This window comes from Corvus hawaiiensis, chromosome 6, assembly GCF_020740725.1.
Source record: "Corvus hawaiiensis isolate bCorHaw1 chromosome 6, bCorHaw1.pri.cur, whole genome shotgun sequence".
Classification (NCBI taxonomy): domain Eukaryota; kingdom Metazoa; phylum Chordata; class Aves; order Passeriformes; family Corvidae; genus Corvus; species Corvus hawaiiensis.
The window spans coordinates 62,061,516-62,084,248 of NC_063218.1; the positions used below are offsets into that span (position 1 = coordinate 62,061,516).

The 22,733-nt window shown below is 42.4% G+C and overlaps 1 protein-coding gene across 3 annotated transcripts in view; it reads right to left on the reverse strand.

The window, feature by feature from the left end:
• Positions 1 to 22,733, reverse strand: part of NELL1 (neural EGFL like 1) — a 293,487-nt gene that overhangs the window by 257,510 nt on the left and 13,244 nt on the right. For all 3 annotated transcript variants that reach the window (XM_048307246.1, XM_048307245.1, XM_048307244.1), the window contains exon 3: positions 10,968 to 11,118. In XM_048307246.1, coding sequence (XP_048163203.1) covers positions 10,968 to 11,118 — 151 coding nt within the window. The remainder of the gene's footprint in view (positions 1 to 10,967; positions 11,119 to 22,733) is intronic.

The following is a 22,733-nucleotide window of genomic DNA, read 5'->3' on the forward strand; positions in this document are numbered from 1 at the left end:
TATCCCTTTGTGGTTTTAATTAAACATATAATGGCCTGCTAGCCTTCCAACTGTTATTTGTGAACATACAGCTTTCTATCTGCTCCTCAAGAGCCTCAGGAGCCGTTCACGGTGTCACCCAGGGGGAAGTACCAACAATGGACTGGAGTTCCATGCCTGTTTTACCTCCCTACCCAAAACTGACCTGCAACGAATAAAAGTCTTTCACTATGAGCCTGACACATTTATCAGAATCCCCCTGAATATTTATATCAACACAGCTTGCTGCTACATAGTGAAGGGGCAGATTTTCAACTCAGTAAATCCGTTTCACTATAGCAGTACAATCAACTTACAGACTTCCAAATATTTGGCATGGCATAAAGTTCGGAAGTTCAGGTCCTAGACATAGGTTACAAGCATATTTAAAAAAAAAAAAATTAGAAAAAAAAATTTAAGTTTTTAATGCTTCCTGTAAGAAAATCTTTGAAACAATCATCTTATGACTCAGTCCTTTGTTCTATAATGGTGAGATCTCCCATTATGAAACACTCTTCAGAAAGAATGACATATAGGTACCTGAACATCCTTGACATATTTCTCCAGATGCTGATCTTGGCCAGTGGTGGAGAAGAACCATCAACCTGTCCAACCTATCTCAAACCCAGAGAATAAACAGCTGAAAGGCAATGCTGATTCCATCTAATTTATGTTCTTGGGCTCTGGACCATGCAAGGCCAGAGCAGGTAGGGAGCAGGCAGAGAGCTTCAGGTGAAACTGTATTAAATCACTGTTGAAACGAGGAATTCATTGGGGGCGGGATTTTAGATATCTTGATGGCCTTTTCTAAGTGTTTTGGTGGTCTAAAGAGTCAAAGGTTGTGAGCAAAATAGCTCACAAAGCTCATCTAGGAACAATTGGCTAGCATAATTCTCCAATCAAGAAAATAGTTTCTACCTTCTGGATCCCCAAGTCACATGTCTGTCTATCCTACACTATTTTTTATCATCTCTAATTTAGGAAAGAAAATATAATCTTCAGATTTACCACTATACTCCAGATAACTATATACACAGACTGCATAAACTATCAGACTGTCCAATTAGAACTTACCTGTGTTAATGAAGATTTCCATTTTCCAAGATTTACTTTAATACATTCAAAGCATGAAAACAAAGTCTTTATTATCATTAAACTGATTCAACAAAATGTTAACAAAGATGCATTCTCATCATTGTAGTATAAATCCTGTCCACCAAATGATGATATAAATTAACAGCAAATCTCTAATTGCTAGGAAATATCCATTCAGAATAACAAAATAGTATATCTAAATTACTGACTCCGAGAAAAATGGTATTAACCTTATTTCATTATCTTCAGCTTAAGAGCTCCATTCTATTGGAAAACAGAAACCTGCTAAAACTTACTGAAGAAATGAAATTTAAGCCGGGCATTCTATGCATTACTACCTTAGGACAATCATCTCCACTACATCAAAAGGCAGAATATATACACACACCTTTTCATTGCTTGGAATAACATCTATTTCTCATCTATTAAATCTGTGCACAACAAAAAAAAGACATTTGCCATAGAAATATGAACTCTGGTACCAAAAGCTAACACAGCTTCTTTTTTTCCAGTTGTTGTTGACCTCCTGTATGAGGTCAAGGATGAAGGCTTGAACTTTTAACTTGGCCTCTTCTGGTATGCTGGTAAGTTAAAAAAAGCAAGCCTTTAACTAGAACATCTCCTATTTTGTGCAAACAGAAGAAACTGAGGAGAGTTCTTGGTTTTTCCATAGTCAAAAACTATATTGGTTAAGTAACAATTGTACCCTTATACTTGTTCCCACACATCTTACTCATGATGAAAAAGATGCTCGTTATTATTCTCTTTGCAGTGTCTGTTTTCATAGACACAGGGGAAATTGCAAAAGCTTGACCAAAAAAGTGGATGTCATCACAAACAGAACTATGATAATGATCAAAAGCTTAGTAGGAGCAACAATTAATAAAAGGCTTCCCCTGTGACATGGGTCTGCACCCATTTCAGTTCCCATGCAAAGCTATAGAGTGAGTAGAGCTGTTAGAGAAAACATCAAAAATTATCCACCTGAAAGTTCTGCTATTACATCGATCTAATATAAGTAGGGTCCTCTTCAGTAGTGGCCCAAATATTTGTTCTCTGCTTCTCATCAGTGTGAAAAAGTTCCTTCTCCACTGTCATCCACTTTATTAATTTCTGTCATCACAGACCTGGGGGACTGAAAGCAGGATCCTTACCATGGTCTGAGCAGCAACTTGAGAAACAAGCAATGGCTTTAAGGGATACACAGAGAGTCCAAAAAAGAAGAATACCCACAAGTAATCCATCTGAAGTAACAGCAGGAGCAACACCAGACATGCCTGTTCTGATTCCTGCATGGAATTACAGAGACTGAAACTTCCTCAGTTACTACACAGAGCTACAAAGGTTTAACCGAGACTAGCAGGCAATCCTTCAACTCTTATATTTTTAAGCAGATGTCATCATTTTAAATATTATAGATAACCTCAGTGTATTTTGTTCAACCAAGGTTACTCCTGCACAGCACATCTCACTACAGGCCTCTGCCTGCCAAGATAGAGGACTCGAGGAGCTGCATTCAGTAGATGCCATATCTAAAAATCCATGTGCCTTGCATTGTATAATCATCACTGCCTGCCTAGTTTGACCTTGGATTTTGCTAAGTGCAAGCATGTGACAGCATTTTTCTGTTCAATGGCTGTCCTCAATGTCCTCTTTCTCAAATAAATAATAAACAAACTCTTAACATGGCAAACTGATCCTGTTAACCATGACTTCAAAGAGCTACAACAGCCTGGAAAAGCTTGGAGAAATTGAAAAGTAATGCAGAAGGAATGATAGAGTAAGAGAAGGAAAACGGGAAGAGATGGAGGGAGGGATCCTTCTGTAATGCAAAACAATATTCTTCTAGTCTGAGACAATGGCCCAAAAAATGCAAAAAGGAATAAAGTAAAAGAAAGACCAGTAAGAAAGTAGAGGTGACAGAAGAGTAAAGAATAGGAAAATAGCAAAGTCCTCCCCCCCTTAACTGGGGAGCCTTGTCTGGACATCTCTGCTGTGGCACTGGCATCACTGACAATTTGGTCATAATGAAGCCACACCCCTTTTCCCAGGACCCTGAGCCCCTTCCTCCTCCCTCGTGGGATGTCCTCCACAACCGGTCTGCCTTTTCCAGGGTGGATACCAATCCTTCCCCTGACCCCTCCCACTTCTCTGTTGACCCTGCCTACCCACTCCCAACTTCCAGTTCCCACGCTCCAGCATCCGGTTCCCACGACATCGGAGCCGGATGTGATGGGCCTGGGGCCCGGAACCCGGAACCGGAGCCAGTCTACCACGCCCCACCAGTTACTTACGGTGGGGTAGGAGGAGGCCTTCGAGGATGGAAGCCTTTCTCCTACCAAAACAAAAAGGAGCTCTGCAAGGCTCAAAGGGAGTTTGGCAGGAAAAGCGAGTATTTCAAGGGTCTTCTCAAGGCCACCTTTTCCTCTAACGAGCTTGTCCCTTGGGACATAAAGGACCTGTTTGCATGCCTGCTCACCCCAACCGAGTATCTGTTGTGGGAGCAGACGTGGAAACGGTCCTTGCAGCCACTCCTTATTGAGCTCTGCAGAAACCAAGACACGGCTGTTGATGCCGACCAATCAGCGATAACACTTGACCACCTGTGCGGCGAGGGGGACTGGAGAGAACCCAGAGAACAGGCCCGAGTAATACCCAAGGCTGTTCTTTCGAGGGTCATGGGGGCAGCAGAGAAGGCCTTCCTTTCCCTTCCCGCACCCGACGCAGAGGCCCCTAAAAGCTTTATTAACATAAGACAAGCCCCCAATGAATCTTTCACTGAGTTTGTTGACAAAATTAGAGCACAGGTGGAGAAGGAGGTTGCAGATCAGACAACGCACCCGACGATCATCCTCAAAGTAGCCAAGGAGAGCGCCAATGAAGCGTGTAAGAGGGTGATCACCAGGATGCCAGTCTACCCAGAACCATCACTCCCTGCGTTGGTGGAGGCCTGCATGAAAAGGCCACCACAATAGATGCCAGGCCTCCATTGAGAAGACCGGCTCCACCTGCAGCTTTGGCCGCCCATCAGCCAGCACCCCCACAGACGTCCCTGAGACCGACGCAGCCGAGACAGCAGCAAAGGGGGGGAACTCCAGGAATCACATGTTTTAAATGTCAGGGGGTGGGGCACATTGCTCGGTTTTGCACAAGTGCACCGATGGATGCGGTATGGGAAAGGGGGGGAGAGCGCCACCACCACTGGCACCTGAAACCACTCCAAAAAAAAACTAGGAGCGCAGCACAGTCCAGCCTCGCATGAGGACAAAAATGAGGCAGGACCTGCGGGGAAAGGGGGAAGTAGAAAGAGGACATACACTACCGGATGTGACAGGACACCAAACCATGACTCAGACAGAGGGTCTCTTTCTATTTCTAGGGACCCCAAAGACATATGGCACCCTCAGCCACCACTGGCATTGACAACTGACAGAGACCAGTGGTTTTAAACGGATCAATGGACGGTGGTTGCAGTGGACCCACTGGGAGGAAGATTGATGCCTCCAGAGATCACCTGTAAGTACAGGGCCACGGAGATACCAAACACACACCCCAAGAATTGGAGGTATGCCCGGCCATTCTCACAAATGACCCAGCAGGACTTCTAATTGTGGCACGGTGCGTGAACCCACCCTTCTATTTGGCCAAAGGGCAGATCATTGCCCAAGCCATCCCCATACCATCAGGAATCCCAGTAGGGCATAAGGCACCAGGTGTCTACTGGGCAGAAGTGGTGGGTGAAAACAAACCAATTATTTATTGCAATGTCCAGCGAAGCAATGAAGCTATTTGTCTCGAAGGCCTGCTGGACACAGGCGCAGATTACACGATCATTCTCCGCAGGGAATGGCCATCACACTGGGAGTTGCAACCCGTGGCTGGACGTATCCAGGGAATTGGAGGGACAAAATTGGCACAGATCTCAGAGAGCATTGTGCAAATTGAGGGACTGGACGGGAACTTGGCCAACTTACGCCCATTTGTAACAGACTGTCAAGCACCCCTGTGGGGACGGGATGCCACGTCACAACGGGGGATGAGATTGGAGATCCCAAAAACCCCTCGGGATTTTTAATTACGGCCACTGTGGAGCGCCCCACTCAAAAGCTTGACTGGACAACTGATTCGCCTGTTTGGGTGGATCAGTGGCCGCTAAGTGGAGACAAATTAAAGGCACTCAACAAACTCGCTGAGGAGCAATTGGCTCAAGGAAACATCGAGCCTATTTTCAGCCGGTCTTTGTTATCAAGAAGCCGGGTAGAGACAAGTGGCGGCTCCTCCACAACCTTCATGGGATTAATAAAATCATTGTGGACATGGGGCCCCTTCAACCAGGGATGCCTTCCCCGGCAATGCTCCCCCAAAATTGGAATCTGGCCGTAATTGGTATAAAAGCTTGCTTTTTCAAAATTCCCCTCAATCCTGCCGATGCTCCATGGTTTGCCTTCTCGGTTCCCACCAATAACCGAGAAGCCCCAATGAAGCGTTACCACTGGCATGTTCTCCCGCAGGGGATGAAGAACTCCCCAACAATCTGCCAGTAGTATATCGCTTCATTGCGGTCCCCGATCTGTGCCACCATGGGGAAAGCCATCATCCTATACTATATGGATGATGTGCTAGTGTGCGTGCCCAATGACCATTTACTTAGAGACACACTTGACCAGGTTGTCAGCGTTTTAACCAAAGCAGGGTTTACCCTGCAAGAAGATAAAGTCCAGAGGATGCCCCCTTGGCGATATCTGGGGCTGGAAATCACGAAGAGGACCATTGTTCCTCAAAAATTGGCAATTAATAATAATCCACAGACGTTAGCGGACCTCCATTCCTTGTGTGGTGCTTTAGGTTGGGTAAGAGCCTGGCTAGAGATTACAACAGAAGACCTAGACCCCCTCTTCAATTTATTGAAGGGGAGAAAGGAGCTGAGTTTTCCTAGGGCTCTTACCCCGGAGACAAGGGCCTCCCTGGAAAAGGTGGAGGTGAAGATGTGCGAGAGGCAGGCGCATTAATGCAAATTAGGTCTGGCTTTTAAATTCATTGTTATGGGAAAATTGCAACACCTCAACAGACTCATTTTCCAATGGGACCAAGGCCAGAAAGACCACCTCGTGATTATAGAGTGGGTCTTCCTGAGCAACACCAGGTCCAAAACTATCACCAAGCCCCAGGAACTGATGGCCCAGTTGATCCAGAAGGCTCAGGCAAGGCTTCAGGAATTGGCTGGGTGTGACTTTGCATGTATTCACTTGCCAGTCCGCTTGGAGCAGGACAAATTGTCCTCTGCCAAGCTGACCAAAGAGATATTCGAACAGCTTATGGCTGAAAATGACACCCTTCAGGTAGCCTTGGATAGCGACACCAGAGAAATTTCAGTCCATGCTCCTGCCCATAAATTGTTCCAGGAACAGTTTGTCCTGGTACCAAAAGATAAGGAGCAGAAGACCTCTAGAAGTCCTAACAGTTTTTACAGACACATCTGGAGCATCCTACAGATCTGTGATGACCTGGAAGGATCCTCAAACTCAGGAGTGGGAGACAGATATTGAGTATGTTGAGGGCTCCCCTCAAGTTGCTGAGTTGGCCGCTGTCGTCAGGGCTTTCGAGAGGTTTCCTGAACCATTTGATTTGATTACTGATTCAACTTATGTAGCAGGAGTGGTAGCAAGAGTGGAAAATTCTGTCTTGAAGAAGGCTTCCAACGACCATCGCTTCTGGCTGCTCTCGAGATTAGTGTATCTTGTCTCCCACCGAGAGCACCCATTCTTTGTAATGCACGTGAGGTCACACACAGACCTACCAGGCCCGATAGCTGAGGACAATCAAAGAGCAGATGCCCTCACCGCCCCCGCAGAGATGGCCCGGATGCCCAAGGTATTCCAACAGGCAAAACTGAGCCATCAGATGTTTCATCAAAATGTGCCCAGACTGGTCCGTCAGTTCCGCCTGACGCATAGTCAAGCCAAGGCTATTGTGAACATGTGTCCGAATTGTCAGCAGTCAGCCCTCCCCTCATTAGGCACTGGGGTAAACCCCAGAGTGCTGGCTAGCTGTGAGGTGTGGCAGACAGATGTCACCCATATTCCTGAATTCGGCCGTCTAAAATACATACACGTCAGTATTGACACCTTTTTCGGAGCAGTCTATGCTTCCGCATATGCAGGGGAGAGAGCAATACACACTAAAAAACACCAACTGCAGGCATTTGCTGTCTTGGGGGTCCCCAAAGAAATCAAAACAGATAATGGCCCCACATATCGTGCCACGGAGTTTGAAAGTTTTATGGATGAATGGGGAATAAGACACAAGAAAGGCATCCCTTATTCCCCCACTGGTCAAGCTGTGATTGAGTGTGCCCATCAGATGCTCAAATCCATTCTGAGACATCAATGGGCAGATAGTAGAGAGTCATCCCCACAAGACCGTTTGTGCAAGGTTCTCTTTACCATCAATTTTTTGAACTGCTCCTTTGACAACTTGAACCCACCAGTGATGTGGCATTTTGGACCACACAGCAACCACCCTCTATGAGAACATCCACCAGTTCTGATCAAAGACCTGGAGCGTGGTAAGGTGAGGGGCCATACAAGCTAGTCATGTGGGGCTGTGGATGTGCGTGCGTGTCCACACCCCTGGGTGTGAGGTACATCCCACAAATGTGGGTGAAGCCTTATATTCCAAAACATCCAGTGAGACCCCCAGACCCCCAGGTGGACATCTGCACTGGGAGGAAGAAGCAGCACCACCATCCCCAAGACTTCCCCAAATCACCTTTTCTCCCTGAGTTTTCTTGCTTATGTTTTGATTTCTTTGGTAATGATTTCTAATTTTAATCCTCAGTTAAGAAGTCACCACCCGAAGAATGTCAGACATGAGCCAACTGGTCATCTTGCTCACCCTGGTCCTTTCAGCATCGCCGTGGATAATTCCACAGCCGAAGACCAACATCTGGGTACTCCTAGCAAAGACCCTCCAGCAGGACCACATTTGCCTGAGCAAGACAGCTACAGATGGTCCTATGTCGACCTGCCTGGTGGGGATTCCTCTAAATGTTTCAGAATACCCTCCCCTTTTAGTTTCCATCCAAAACAACTGGAACCAGCAGACTCATTGGGTAGCCCGGTCTTTTGCTATTCGGACCGTGAAAGTCCCAGTGAGGAACCCCCTAGTCCTTTGGCGGGACTGGGTGGGAGACCTCCCAAAGCTATCCGATGAGCCTGCTGAGTTCAATATTATAAGTACCTCATCCGCCCCTTATTGTGTTCAATTTATGTTTAACCCTCCAACCCATAAACAATATTTCTGTTGCCCAGCACGATCCAAAATACCAGGCTGCCCAGTGGTGCAAAAAGATAGGTCATGTAAAAATGGCATCCACCCTGGATGGATCACCCTGCCAGCTACCAAAGGGGGTGTTCCTAAACTGCGGCGATCGCATTTGGGCTGGCATCCCCTCTCGCCTTCTCGGAGGGCTGTGTACACTTGGGCGGTTGTCCCTGTTTACCCCCAACCTGCTTCAAATTGAGAATTGGCAGAATAAAACTGGATTGGCTCGCAAAAAGAGAAGCATGGAGGAATTGGATGAAAATTGCAACACTGAAATTTTTCATTGGTCCCATCTAAAACACTCCGCCACCTCCCTTTTCTTACCCTGGATAGCTGCGGCAAAGGCTCTAGGGGAATTGGGCACCCTAGAGTGTTGGGTGGCTAAGCAAGCCAACTTGACCTCAACCACCATCAGTGACCTCTTCAAAGACGAGGAAATCACCAGAAAGGTGACATTGCAGAACCGGGCTGCCATTGACTACCTGCTCCTCATCCACCACAAGTGCACCAAATTTGAGGGTCTTTGCTGCATGAACCTGTCATCCCGAGTCCCAGATGTGAGAGTGACGCTGAAAAAGATGGAGAATCTCGTCCAGCAAATCAAGATCGAATCCAAGGGCTGGCTAGAGAATCTGCTGGACCAGTGGAGACTCTCCGGGTGGACTTCTTCAATTGTCAAAGACCTCCTTTGGGTTGTTTTCATCATTCTGTTAGTTTTATTTATGTTCAGTTTATTAAAAAGACTTTGCTTCTTGGTTATCACCACCGCATCCCCTCAAGTGAACCACATCCAAATCAAAGAAGACAGCAGAGAAGATGTGGAAGTATCTCTGCCAGAGTGGATGTGTGAGACTGAGAGACAGTTTTAAAAATTTTTTTTTTGAAAAAACAAAAAAGGGGGAGATGTGGTGATGTGGTGTTTTATGATATGCTTATATGTTTCATATGTTTCAATGGTTTAACCTGGTTACTCCTTTGCCCCCCTCCCAGTTGGTACACCCCAAACTCTAGCCACTCCCCCAATGCTCCTTACATGGTTGTTCTCCTCTCCTTGTTCTAGTCGGTGCTCCATCAATCACCCAAACTCCTCCCGTTATTCCAGAAAGTTCGGTGTCCATCACCTCAACCCTCCCTGTTTATCCTTGTATGGCCTTTGTCAATCCCCTGAGATTCTGCCCCTTTCTGATACCTCCCCTCTGGAAATCCCCTAAACCTCGACGCCCCATTGGGGCATGTGATCCCTTTCCCTCCCCTTAAGACCATTGATCTGTGTGAATGTCCATCCCTATCCATATCCCCTCCCCCAGAAATCCCTATTGGCCCATGGCCAGGCCGTTCCCCCTTGTAACACTCTCCCTTAGAAGCTGTTGCACACCATTACTCTGTGCTTGTTCTCCCTGGACTCCCTTCTGGCCAATAAACCTGAAACTGTATCCACAGACAAGCCTCCTTGCAACTTCTTATCTTCTCCCTCGTAGGGGCTGCTGACAGCCACAGCACCTGGGGCTTCAGCTCCCCTGGGCCGAGCTGAACTCCAGAGGAGCAGCTTTAAAGCCTCGAGCCTTCGGCTGCTTCCCACTCCTGCCGCACACCGCAGGTGCTGGCCGGGCTGAAGAGAGCAGTCACTGCAACATACATGATTAAGACAAATACCAATAGGATTTTTTTAATAGAAGCGCTGCAGAATAACTGGTATTAGATTTGAAATGGGAGCAACCAAAGAATGTCTCATTACTTGTATTACAACAGGAAAGACCAGCACAAGTATTTTGTGTCAGACTAGAAAAAAAGGTCCTTCAAGACCGAAGAAATTATTAAAAAAGTATTCACAGAGTTACAAATAGGAGACTGTTTGACGCAACACAGACTTTGAAACATCAAAACGTCATTGGAATTGTATTATGGACCATAATACAAAGTACATCTTTTTTTGTAAACTGATGTCTGCCACTGAAACAGATAATCAAAGAGACCTCTTTTTCTTCCTACACTGACAACCAGAAAAAAAAAGGGTGGGAAGAGACATACATGAAATAGGAATATAATGTATTTATGTTGGGAAGAAAACATACACAGTATTATATGGAAGCACAAGTAGCTTAATTGTTTAATAGCTTAGTTGCTGAATCTCATAGAAAACATATTCTTTTACAATGTTATAAAACATAGTGAAGCAAGAAACGTGCAAGTTTAACTTTTATGAAAAAGCAAACTCCAAAGCACATTTAATAAACTAGTCAGGAAAATTGCATTACAAGGTTTGTAACTTCCAAAGTGCATTGCATTTATACTACATTGGCTTTGATCTTTCTGTTTAAGTTATTTTACAGACCAGGACACATAAATAATGAATTCCTCCTCTAACAAAAAAGAACTAGAAAAAAGTAGCAAATTGCAAACTATGAAGAAAGGCTCTAACTTGTATGTTAGATTTTCCATCTACCATTTCAACACATTGTCCAAACAGACCACTGAGCACTCAGTATCTTTTATGTTGCTGCTGCTGCAAGAGAGAAACAAATTCCTCTTACCTGTGCTCTAACTCTCGGATGGACAATATAACTCCAGAAGTCGATGCCTTTTGTTGCAGAGTGGCCAGAAACGTGAACTCACTTTTATTCCGGAAGAGCTGAATTAACTTCTCACTCACATGGGGCGCTGCATGGATTTCTCTTTCTGTATCTAAGAATTTTATTTTTAAAAGAAAAAAAAAAAAAAGGGAAATAACAGTCTAGTAAAAATGCTAAGTCAGAAAGATTCAGATCACATTTTTCATTTTCACATCAATATTTTTCATTTTTGAGAGTCATCTACCATGGTCCACCACTGCATTTTTTCAATGAAAAACCTAAATGCCATCTCTGTCAGCATGCCCACTTGTCACTTTGACAAGTTCACAACTGGTCGGCTACTGATTTTCTGATGGATTTTTTGACAGGATGCTGAGCCATTTGTGTCTGCTGTGAGCAGATTAAGTTGCTGTAAATAAGGTTTGCTGCAGTCAGATAAATAGGCTCCTAAATTCTGAGAAATCTCAGGCACTGCCTCTCCCAACACAATTCACCAAGCTCCAATTTCAGCTTTTACCACTGACTCTGTTACCACCTCTCCCTCGTACATCACAGGAAACCCGTCCTTGCACAGTGTAAGGCAGAGATGTATTATTGCTAATAATGCTATACGGCTGCGCTCCTGCCCGAGAAATAAATACAAGATGCTCACAATCCACGGCCGTTTCAGGGATTTCTCACTTTAAACAAGCGAAGTATGACAGCTCATACAATATTTATTAAACTACAGCCTGACCAGACATATGCAGAAGCATTCCAGCCTCACTAATCCTGATGATGTCCAAGCAGCATACCTTCTCATAGTTGATCTTCTAAGAATCAAATGCATCATCTCCCACTGTATTCCTTTTTAACTCATCCTTTTATTCACTATACATCATCATTATGAAAGACAATTAATAACGAAACAGAGAAATCATGGCATTTCACCTTCCCGCCCATTTCCATGTCTCTCATGCTGGGCCTTTGTCACACACTTGTAGTTCCTGGATGTCACAACCAATTAGAAACCCAGTGTGCTTCCTTTCCAAAGGTTTTACTTTGAAGCCAAAAATGCTGGCACAAATTCTCAGCTGGTGAAAAACCAGATAACTCCACTGAATGCTGAGAATCCAGCCCAGCATGCGTGATGTAACACACAAAAGAGTGATGAAAATTACAATTCAGAATTTCACTGCAGGGAAAAAAAAAAACAAAACAATGCTACAAAAAGGCCCCGTTGTGTCATTAAATGAGGCTTTGCTGACAGAGAAGACAGACTGGCTTGGAAAACAACCTAAAACCTCAAACACACAACTACTGAGGGAATGCCATGGACTGAAACCAAATTCCAAGGAAAAGGTATTCAAGCATGTTTGGTAATTGGGTGTCTCAGTTTTTTTTGTGCCGCTTAAAGCCCTCCAAATGAGCTTACACACCCAGACTCGTAACATGCTTGCACTCTGCAAGGCTCACCCCTGAGAAGTACTACAGATCAGACATCCAAAACACTAGTCATCTTTTAAAAATCTTTGCCAGGGGCTCGAGTTCCCCTGATAAATAAATACAGGGCCCACTTTACAGCAATAAACTATTTGTCTGTCCAGTGCCACTTTTATCATAGCAGAGGAAAAAGCTTCTAAGAGCAGAAATCATCTCCACTGCCATCATATAGTGGAATAGAAGAATAAACAATTCAGCACAGAAGACCAGATTTTGTCTTTATCAATTAGCTTTCATTATCTGTATAATTATCTTCACCTAGCAGGTGTTAATACTGGTCATAAATATCATGTATTTTTCTTTTAAAAAGCTGATGCAAGAGATACAGAACCATGTCTCCCACAGACCCATAAACTGGCCAATATCCAGTTTGATATCTACAGAAACAGACAACCCACTGGTAGCTAGTTCCAAGGCACAAGTAAGACTCAGAGGTAAAGTGTCCAAGAAGTGACAGATGAAGATAATTATCACTTTTTGAAGGTTAAAACCTTCATATCTAACAATTTTTTTTTTCTTAAAGGTGTCACAATTACCAGAAATAAAATATGCCTTAACAAAGCTTTCAAAAATTCTTTAACATGAAAGCACAGGCAGTGCTGTCAGTGGAACATACATGTTTAAACTTCAGTCAAGCCTTGCAAAGTACAACAGTTTCTCATTATAGGAAGGGCCACTTCCCACCACCTATCCATCAAATTTTATACAAAAATATAAGGCTCCTTGCTCGGAATCATCTATGGTTCATCACTGCACTGATTACTTCAGCTAGAAACATACTTTGAAATATTTTGCTAGTCTCTACCACCTCTTCCTAGATATGAGTATACCAAAACCACATGAAACACTGATATTTGTTCACTATTGATTAAAACCGGGAAAATCCAAAGTTCTGAAATTCCAGAGTGTTGGGTCCAAACTACTGGGTAACAAATAGTATTGACAGACTGCTTTGCAACGCTGTGCTAGTGTAATTGGTACAAACAAAGTTATATAACCAGGCTTTTGGAAACTAACACACTTCTAAGTACAGTGCTATGTATTTGGGGAGCAAGTCCAGTCATTACCAGCACCTTGAGGCATCCCTACTACACAGGTGAAAAATTTTCTTGCAGATGCAAAAATGTCTACAGAAATGCTGCTTTTCACAGCCCAATCTCAGTAACTACAAGGGAACTCTCCCATTAGTTCCACGGTGAGATGGCAAATGCAACTGGACTGGTAAGCTGAGAAGCCCAGCAAAGCTGGTGGGGATGCAGAGGGCACACAGCCTGGGATTTTGGAGCTGAGACTGTCCCAGTGCTGAGCACAACCTGGGCTCGCAACCTGGAACCCAGATGCTGGGAAGGAGGGGTTTTGCAGACAACACTACATCACCCAGCTCCTGCCCGCATGGCACAGCCCCCCACACCTCTCTGGCAGTGTCTGCCCTCACACACCATCCCCAGGAACGTCAAGTTTGTGTTTTGCTTGATTTCTGCAGAAAATACCATACAAATGAACTGGGAGTAGAATCCATTTAGAATAAGAGCCTTCTATTTCCAGGTAGATTTTCACACTTCAACAAAAAAAAAAAAGAAGAAAAATTGAGAATACATACACCCCCTCACCACAGGTGCCTGAAAGGCAAAATACTTTTTATGCTCTCTATAAAAATAACTGTCTGCTTGTAATGAAATGTCATATTTCCTACATAATATAGAACAACATAGGTTTATACAGCAATCTTCACTGAAACAGTGCTTCATGCTTGAATGATAATGCAATCTCAGCAAAATAAACAACACAGATACAACTTTCATATGCCCTTCTATGTGATTATATTTTCTTAATTTGAAATAGTGACTGTCTGGAGGGTTTTTTAAAACATACCAGAGTGTTTCTAAAATTAAACGAGGAAAGAAAGAAAGCATACTCAGTTATAGGCAAGTCCAAGAGACACAAATCATCTCAGAGTACCAAGTAAAGGTAACTTTCTACCTTCAGCAAAACAAAAGCACAAGACACACCTATGTCAGAGAGAGCATATCTGTTGCTTGATTTTAATTCTTTTTTCTTTAAGCTGTGGGTCCAAGGAAGAAGTGCCAAACACAAACCAATGGTCCAGTTTGCCAGGACAGACAACAACAGCCATTTAGTCGCTACCATCCCCCCCTCCCTGGCCCAATCTCCCCCACACCCAGAGATGCCACCTTGCCTTCTCCTGGATGCCTTGTCCCCTGAGAGCCCATTCAGCCCCTGACCAGCACAGCCCTGCTAAGCCAAAAAGAGCTGCAAGAGGAAGCAGCACCCAGGCCTACACTGACAGCACAGCTCTGGCTGCAGAGCACACCACAGCACCCTGCCCAGCTGCAGCAAGTTCTTACACCCTGAGCCACACTGAGAAATCTTACCCATACCTGTAACTACTCACAGTACTCACTATCAGCACCTTCCATATAAGTCTCAAACTTTTATTTTAACATAGGTGTTTTCACTTCACCTTAAAACCAAATGAATGGCGATGCTGCTCTGGGGCCAACGATGTAAGGCCTGGCTTTACCTCATATCTATGAACTGTGCAGGTATTTCAGCACACACTAGCCCTAAATGACAAATGGAATTTGGTACAATAACTCAGGGTCACCATCAGTCCTTACCCAACCTGATTTAGACCCTCAAGTCACATCTTCCTGTGTGGATTCAATGCTCTATGCATCACCAGCTGTAGCAACTAAAAATTAAAACCTCAGGCTTTTGCCATTTATAACCCTGAACATATTAGAAGTCCCAGATAAGAGAAATGGAGGAGTTGGCATCAGCTCCATTAGAAACAGTGTAAGAAAATCACCACCACACAGAAGCAGACAAAATGAGTTAAAGAAGGAAAAGGATAATGCTAGGAAAGAAAGCAAAGGTCTTGCCAAGCTTCCTTTGACAGTGACAACAATCCACAGTACAAAGGGAAATACATGACCATTTGGGATGGAATGTTAAGTGATGAAAAATGTTCACCAGTTGTTAAATGCTGAATCCTAATCCATCTGGGGAATAATTTTTCTTGACGAGATGCCTCCATTAGAGGAAAAATACTAAAATTCAGTTCTGAATCAACTCATTTTCTAAAGCAATAGGTACATTTTATCATTCACTAGCCTGCTTGAATACCTTTTACTTCCCTTGGCAGAGAACATACTGCAGAACATATTGCTTTATTGGTAACTTCAATCATTTTAAAGCTATTTGCTTCAACATGCTTTCAGAAGAACCTCTGAACAGTCACTCTGGACAAGCAAGTAGAAATTAATCCTGCAACAACAGAGAATCTGGATTTAAGCTATAGCAATTAAAGAATTGAATATTACAGCTTTTGGACTTTTACCTTGCTATGGGCAAAATCCAATAAAACTAAAAATTGTATTAAAAAAAATAAAACAAAAAATCACCCAGTGCCCCACTTTTTTAAGTCACCAGCTTTACAAAAATGAAAACAAGATTAGAAGCATGATCCAAAACTAGCAACTCTCAGTGTAGGCAGTTCCTAACAGTTGCTGAGGATGAAAACACACAACAGCATCACAAAACCATGCTTGTTCACTGAAGCAGTTGCTTCACCAAAGCCTCTGAGTCACGTGAGATCCAGTGCACCTACTCCCCCCTCCTGCACACTGGTCTCAAAAAATGTCTTTTGAAGAAGTGGTTTAAAAAAAAAAAAAAAAAAAAAACACCACCACAAAAAAAAACCAACAACAACAAAAAAAAAACCACACACAAAATAAACAACAACAAAAAAACCACCAACCAACAACGCAAACCACCAGGGATAAATGCCCATTCCCACTCGTTTCCACCCTTCTAGAAGCATTCCTCAGTCTACACAAGTCACAAAAATTTCCAGAAGGGATGCTAACACTAATTATGGGGATCTTCTCCAAAACTAATCATTTCACTGCCAAGCAGAGAAATGCTTCAGGTACTTGTCCCTCCCTACTTACCAAGAGCAAAATGCAGATATTTGCAGATACCACCAATTTTTTATTTTGAGCTATGGGGATAAATTCACATAAATTTCTCTTTATTTGCAAAGAAAATAGAAAACTTCACAACATGCTTCTGTTGCAGGAAAAGGCACAGAGCCATGCACATCTCTCTGAGCACTTTGGGAGCTCAGTTGAGCCATAAGCACTAAGGCTGCAGACAGCCCCCACCGTGCTGCAGAGACCCGCTTGCCTGCACTGCTTCCACCCAAGCTAAATGATGGGGTTCAGTAAGCGGGGGGTACTGCCAAGGGAAAATAAATGTAAATTTATGTTAAGGTGCTAAGCCAGCATTTTGTTGCTCTCTGGGGCCCCTGCACTGGAACAGTGGGGACCAGGACCATCTGTTCTACTTGCCAGCAACCCAAAGAGAGGGGTCAAAACACCTTACCCTCCTCTGAAAAACTAGGCTGCCAGGGAGGACCAAAGAGGGCATGATGTATTCTCATAAGCACATCTCTGCTCCTGTGTATTCTCACCAGCATAAGAAGACACTGTAAATGTTTTTGCCTTGCTAGCTCCACTCAGAGTCAGTAATAAACTGTAGGAAATCATGTTCAACAGCACAGCTTTCTAAATTCTGATTATTCATTGTAAATCACTTTTTACATGTTGCTTCAAACAGTGTTTCTCAAGAATAAGATCCGTCTGCAGTGAAATGTTTGGTGATTTTAATATGCAAGACTCCTACAGAGATGATGTCTCATTTTAATTATTGTTTTGGTTTAATGGGTTTTCATTAAATTAGAGGATGGAGCAATTACCAGGGTGAACAGCTAATGTCACAAAGGTAAGTTCCCATGACTATACAGCAAAAGCAGTTCTGCTAGGTGGAAAAATAGTAATTCAATGTAAACTCTACTTTTGCATCATGCAAAACTACCCTTGGCTATATATGCTCATATACTGCTGTCATTTTGATATACATGTTTGTAAACTAGTTTACAAATAGGTCTCTCCTAACAAAATTCATGTAGCATTTAAAATTATATATACATATAAATAAAAATCCATTCAGGAAATCATTGCAAACCCAGTCCTAGAACTCCACATGCCAGGGGCAGGAGCATTTTGAGTCACTGAAGAAATCAGAGAATATTATCAAATCACAGTTTCTCCTCATCCACTAATTTAGGTGATTTAATGCCTTAGTGTCAGACTCTTCACTTCTTGAAAATTGCCTTGACTTGAGCACCAGCTAGAGTGACCACACTCATGCTAATTAAGTAGTTGTCAGAGAGTCTTAAGTCCTCTGTTTGCTTTATCAGCATTTCAAACTGAACCCTGGCAACTGAGTACTCTGGAACAAACAGAGCAGCAGATACTGCACAAGACCTGGAAATGAACACATGCCAACAGTGAAGGCAGCCACCTCTGCTTCTCCAGCCCCAGCCAGCCAAAGGTGCCTTCAGTGGCAGAGAAACCACAGCGCCAGAGAGCTGTAGCAAATCCTATATCATGAAAATTCATATTGGTTTCCTGCCCCCAGGGCTTTTCCTTGTCTTTTCCACCCACATGGGCAGAATGACCAAGGAAAGCACTGGAATCACCTCTCCAGCAGCACGAGGAGAAGCAGCAGCCTGGTTACACTCAAAGCCCAGTGACTGACATTGTCATCAAACCAACTGGCTGCTATGGACCAAAATCAGAAGCCTGCGGTCAGCTAAGGGGCTTTGGGGCAGGTTTCCTGCTGTCAACAACAGACATCACCTTGCTGAGGCAACACATCACCTGTTACTCAAGGCAGCTCCTTGAACTTACTTCAAGCATTTTAAGTGGCTGCTGAGCTCGTCTTCTCAAGTAGGCCCTGTTGTTTCCTCAAGGGATTCATGCTGAAATCAAGACTGTTTACAAATGGTTGACCCCTTAAATTAAATTCTTCGTTGAAATGCTCCAGAAGTTCACTATCACTAAAAGCACATAATCTGCTTTTAAATCATGTGAGTTAATCAAATTACATGTGTTGTTAGTTAATTAGTTCAGGAGTCACTGACTGTATCATCTTTTCCACTCTTTACTTACATTAGATAAGGTATCACGTTATTGTGGCTATAAAGATTGCTCTTTCAAAATTTGGAAAATGAAAACATTTTAACAGAAAGAACATGGATTTATACCAGCAACACTGTGAACAGAGCCAGTGGCAACACCAGGAAAATGGAGTAATTGCCAAGAATCATTCCCAGTGTGCTGTCCAATTTTACAGGAGGAGTACTGGCCACTTCAGAGTTCAAGAGTATATTAAATACTAATGTCACACACAAATAATGAGCCACTCAAAAATATGGCTTCATGCAAAAGCAAGCTAAACATCTTTTTTCTTCACCTTCTACAAAGCATTTTCAAGTATGCCTGAAGTCACACAAAAATATTAGAGGTTGCTTTTAAAAATTATAATAATAGATACCAAAACTTGCAAAACACGTTCTGCATTTGTTTAAAGGAAACTTAAGGTGGTACCACAAGGTGAGGAACCCCTAGAACTAAAAATCAGACAAAGAAGGCAAGTTTTGCAAATAAGTACTAACTGTAGGTTTGGTCTTACTTCCTTCCACTATAACTCCAAGTGTGTTGGCAATCCAGAAATAAAATATAAGCTTAATAGAACACACAGAGATTAATCCATTTATATTTGTAAGCAATATGTAATCATTCTGATTTCTCATTTAGCACTCTTCTTTCTTCCAGGTAATAATAAATACTGCTCATAATTCATGGCAACAATATTTTAAAAAAATAATCACAAGTACTTCTGAAGTGCTTTATGATTCCTAAGTTTACCACTAATATAAGAGATACAGCCAACAAGCAACACATTTCAAAAAAATTTTAAGTACCAGATTCCACTGGCGCAGGAGAGAAGATGAATGCCTAAATTACTCTGACTTCGCTGAAAATCCCAGTCTAGCTTCAGTGAGGCCACACAGAAATTACAATTTGCCTCCCTGGTGAAAACCTGCATTCTTAAATGTGTAAACCAAAATACTACTTAAAATAGTTCATTAAAAGGGACATTTCAGCTAAGCAGAAATCTGACTTAGTTTCTTCACTGTGGAGAGAGGTTACTATGCCTAATGCAGCTAACAGACCTGGGTACACCTACACACAGGTTTTCATTTCCAGTCATTTTATCACATGAATAATCAACTAAAGACAATGAAATTATCCTAGAGTTTGAGCAAGCATACGCTGAAGTGCTCTCTTGGTTCAAAAACTCCCAAAGACTTGACAGTCTAAATAGTTTTTTAATTACTTTTAAAGCACAGGTCATGTATTGCTAAAATGTTACGGTTTGGGGTTTCTTTATACTCTATATATGATTTATACAAGCATTAAACAACACATGTTTCACGAACTAATTCTCCCTTTTGTTTTCTTTCCCTGAGGATAAAAATCCCTTCATGTTATTGCTAAAGCAAATTAAATCCTGGGTGTCTGTTTTATTTATTAACTGCATGATAATAGCATGAGGCATAATACATTTGTCAGAGTCCTTCTCTACTGAAGTATAATTTCTGCTGTCAGCCTCTTTATGTTTATACTCAATATTCTAGATGTCTTTGTTTCTTGGAACATACATAAGCACACATTTATATTTTTCTCCCAGAATAAGTATAAACGCTATTGGTGAAGTGTTTCACAACACCCACAACAAAGAGCCATAAATAGTTAACATACTTAGTCATTCTCCATGAGTTTTATATGATTTATTTGAGAGATTTAATAATTTCTTTTAAAAAGTCACAATAATAACTGTTTTATCTTTTTACACCATAATTATGATTTGGAGCATTGCTTTTCTTATTTCACCCAAGCATACCACAACTCATGAATAAAATATGACAACTTTGATAGCATCCATTGCTGTGGGTTCATCCGTAACAGGAAACGTGATTGGGGTACTAAGAGCTCCCTTTTTCTCCATAAGCCTTTGTTTCTGAAAGTAAGCTTTTATTTAAATAGAACTGCCACATGTGTCCCCCCTTTTCTGCGTTTCTTGCCATTAGCAGTAACACCAGCAATAATGTTTACTCTTTTTTTTAATGACTACATTTCGAAGCGATTAGGATGGCACGAAGCAAGACGAGCCGAATATCCTGTCTGAAAGCTGGCCCTCACATGATATCAAAAAACATTAAAAGCAATGCCAGTATCAGAGAACAAAAAGCTAAAGCAGAGGACATAATTTAAATATGTGAGCAATGCTATTGTAAAAGAGAAACTTTTTTTTCTGGCTCCATAATTAGTTACAATGAAGGAAACCTAAATTACTTCCACCATTTCCCAAACAAGATCGCTGTACCTAATACTGCAGGGTCCTCCTACCACAGCTTGTCAGTACATTTCCTTAAAAGGAAGGCTTCGGGTAAGAGCAATACACGAGGTTTCCAAATCATCAGCATTTACCAAATTATTCTACAAATATCATGTTTCAAGGCTGTGCTGCTTCACTTTCCAAACAGCATGATGAGCATCTGTAGAGTCCTCCACAGACGAAGAAAAATTATGACACATACACACACAAACCCCACTCTCCTCCCACATATCTTGGCTTTGTTATTTTCCCCAGTCCCCAGGAAGAGGCTGTAAATTTTCAAAATTATTATTCTCAATGAGCTGAAGTAGAAAGAGAGAAACAGAGGCAGATATTAATGCCATCTGTAGACAGCCCATCATAGAAGCAACAAGTATTTAAACTCCAAGATCCAGTTTTAGGTGTATTTCACTCTTAGAAGATCCTTGCTATGTTCCAGTTTACAAAAAGTTTTTTAAAAATGAAAATAAAAAAATAAAAGAAGGGGGCTACACAATAGAGAGCTAAGCTTTACAACACAAATTTATCTCCTTTGGAAGCATCTGTTCCCACTGATACCAAATGGAAAACTCACAGTTTCAGAGGGCAGAGGGAGGAGTCACCTGTATGTGCAAGGGAAGACAGACTAAAACAGTCCCTGCAGCTGTAGTGATCCTATACTATTTTTCCTATTTACAGCACAGGGGACCCACAACAAATTCTGCTGTAATGTAAGACATGTTGCCACAAATGAGGGAGGATGGAGGACAGAAAAGCTGCAATGAGAGGTTTTTAGGAAGCAAAATCAATTCTGAGCTACAGGACTTACTGCTCTAAAACAGTGATTCCCAGATCCCTGTTGTCAGAATTATAGGACCAACTTTGCTATTTTAGCAGATACACAACCTATAACGAAGGATTTCACCCCATGTTAGAGTGGGCATCAGGTGCCAAAACCAATTTTTGCCCATTATATTAGAAAAAATAAAAACCTAATGTTCTGCACTTTGTATCATTGAATAGGCCACAAAAAGCAAGGCAATCACATGATATAATGCCATAAAACCAGCACAGTATGACATGAATGCTTCATGCCATTTATGTGGTGAAAATGAAAAAATAACAGAAAAAACGTTCCCCTTCTGTGTCATTTATACACCCACATGGCAGGTGGCTGGATTATTCTACAATTTGGCATAGAAGAAGTAGGTTGAGGTCTCAAGTAGCATCTAATCTTTATTCTTGATAGATAGTTCAAGACAGCAGGATTTTTCACCACAGGAAATGGTCCATGCCTGGCTCCTTTATAAGGTCTGGTTGCATCTGCCCTTGTGTACTTCTTTAAGGTACAAAATCTTAAAAAAAATCTCATGTGATAGTAATTTCAAATAACACCACTTCCTCTTAGGCAAAAGATGTAGCTGTGTTTAGAAGTAATTTAATCAAGTTGGCCGAGTGTAAATATTTTTCTCAGTTATTAACAAGTTTCTACTAAAATTGGTTTAAAATTAAAGATTTCACCCTTGGGGTCAAAATACACCATAATGTGCCACTTTGTTTCATTGCCTACAGTGAGAACTCAATTCTTGAGCATTGCTTTTCCCATCCTCTGCATTTCAAGCAGTTTTAGCTCAGCAGTTCCTACTAATGCTCCAGTTCTGTTCTCTTTTAACCCAGCATCTGTCCAGCAACCCAGAGCTGCAATATGAGGTGCAGGGGCTGGGGCAGGATTCTTTACCCACCCTACTCAGGGACTTGCCCCAAGGCAGCACAACTCCAGTGCCAACTCTGCTCCACCCCAACTTCCCACAGCTCTCACAAGCATCTGACAAGATGCTATAGAATATTGTTACTCCACTTTAATACTTGTTTACTAAACAAGGAGCTAATTACAGTATGATATGACTTAAGAGTATCCATTTGCCAAAATTGTTG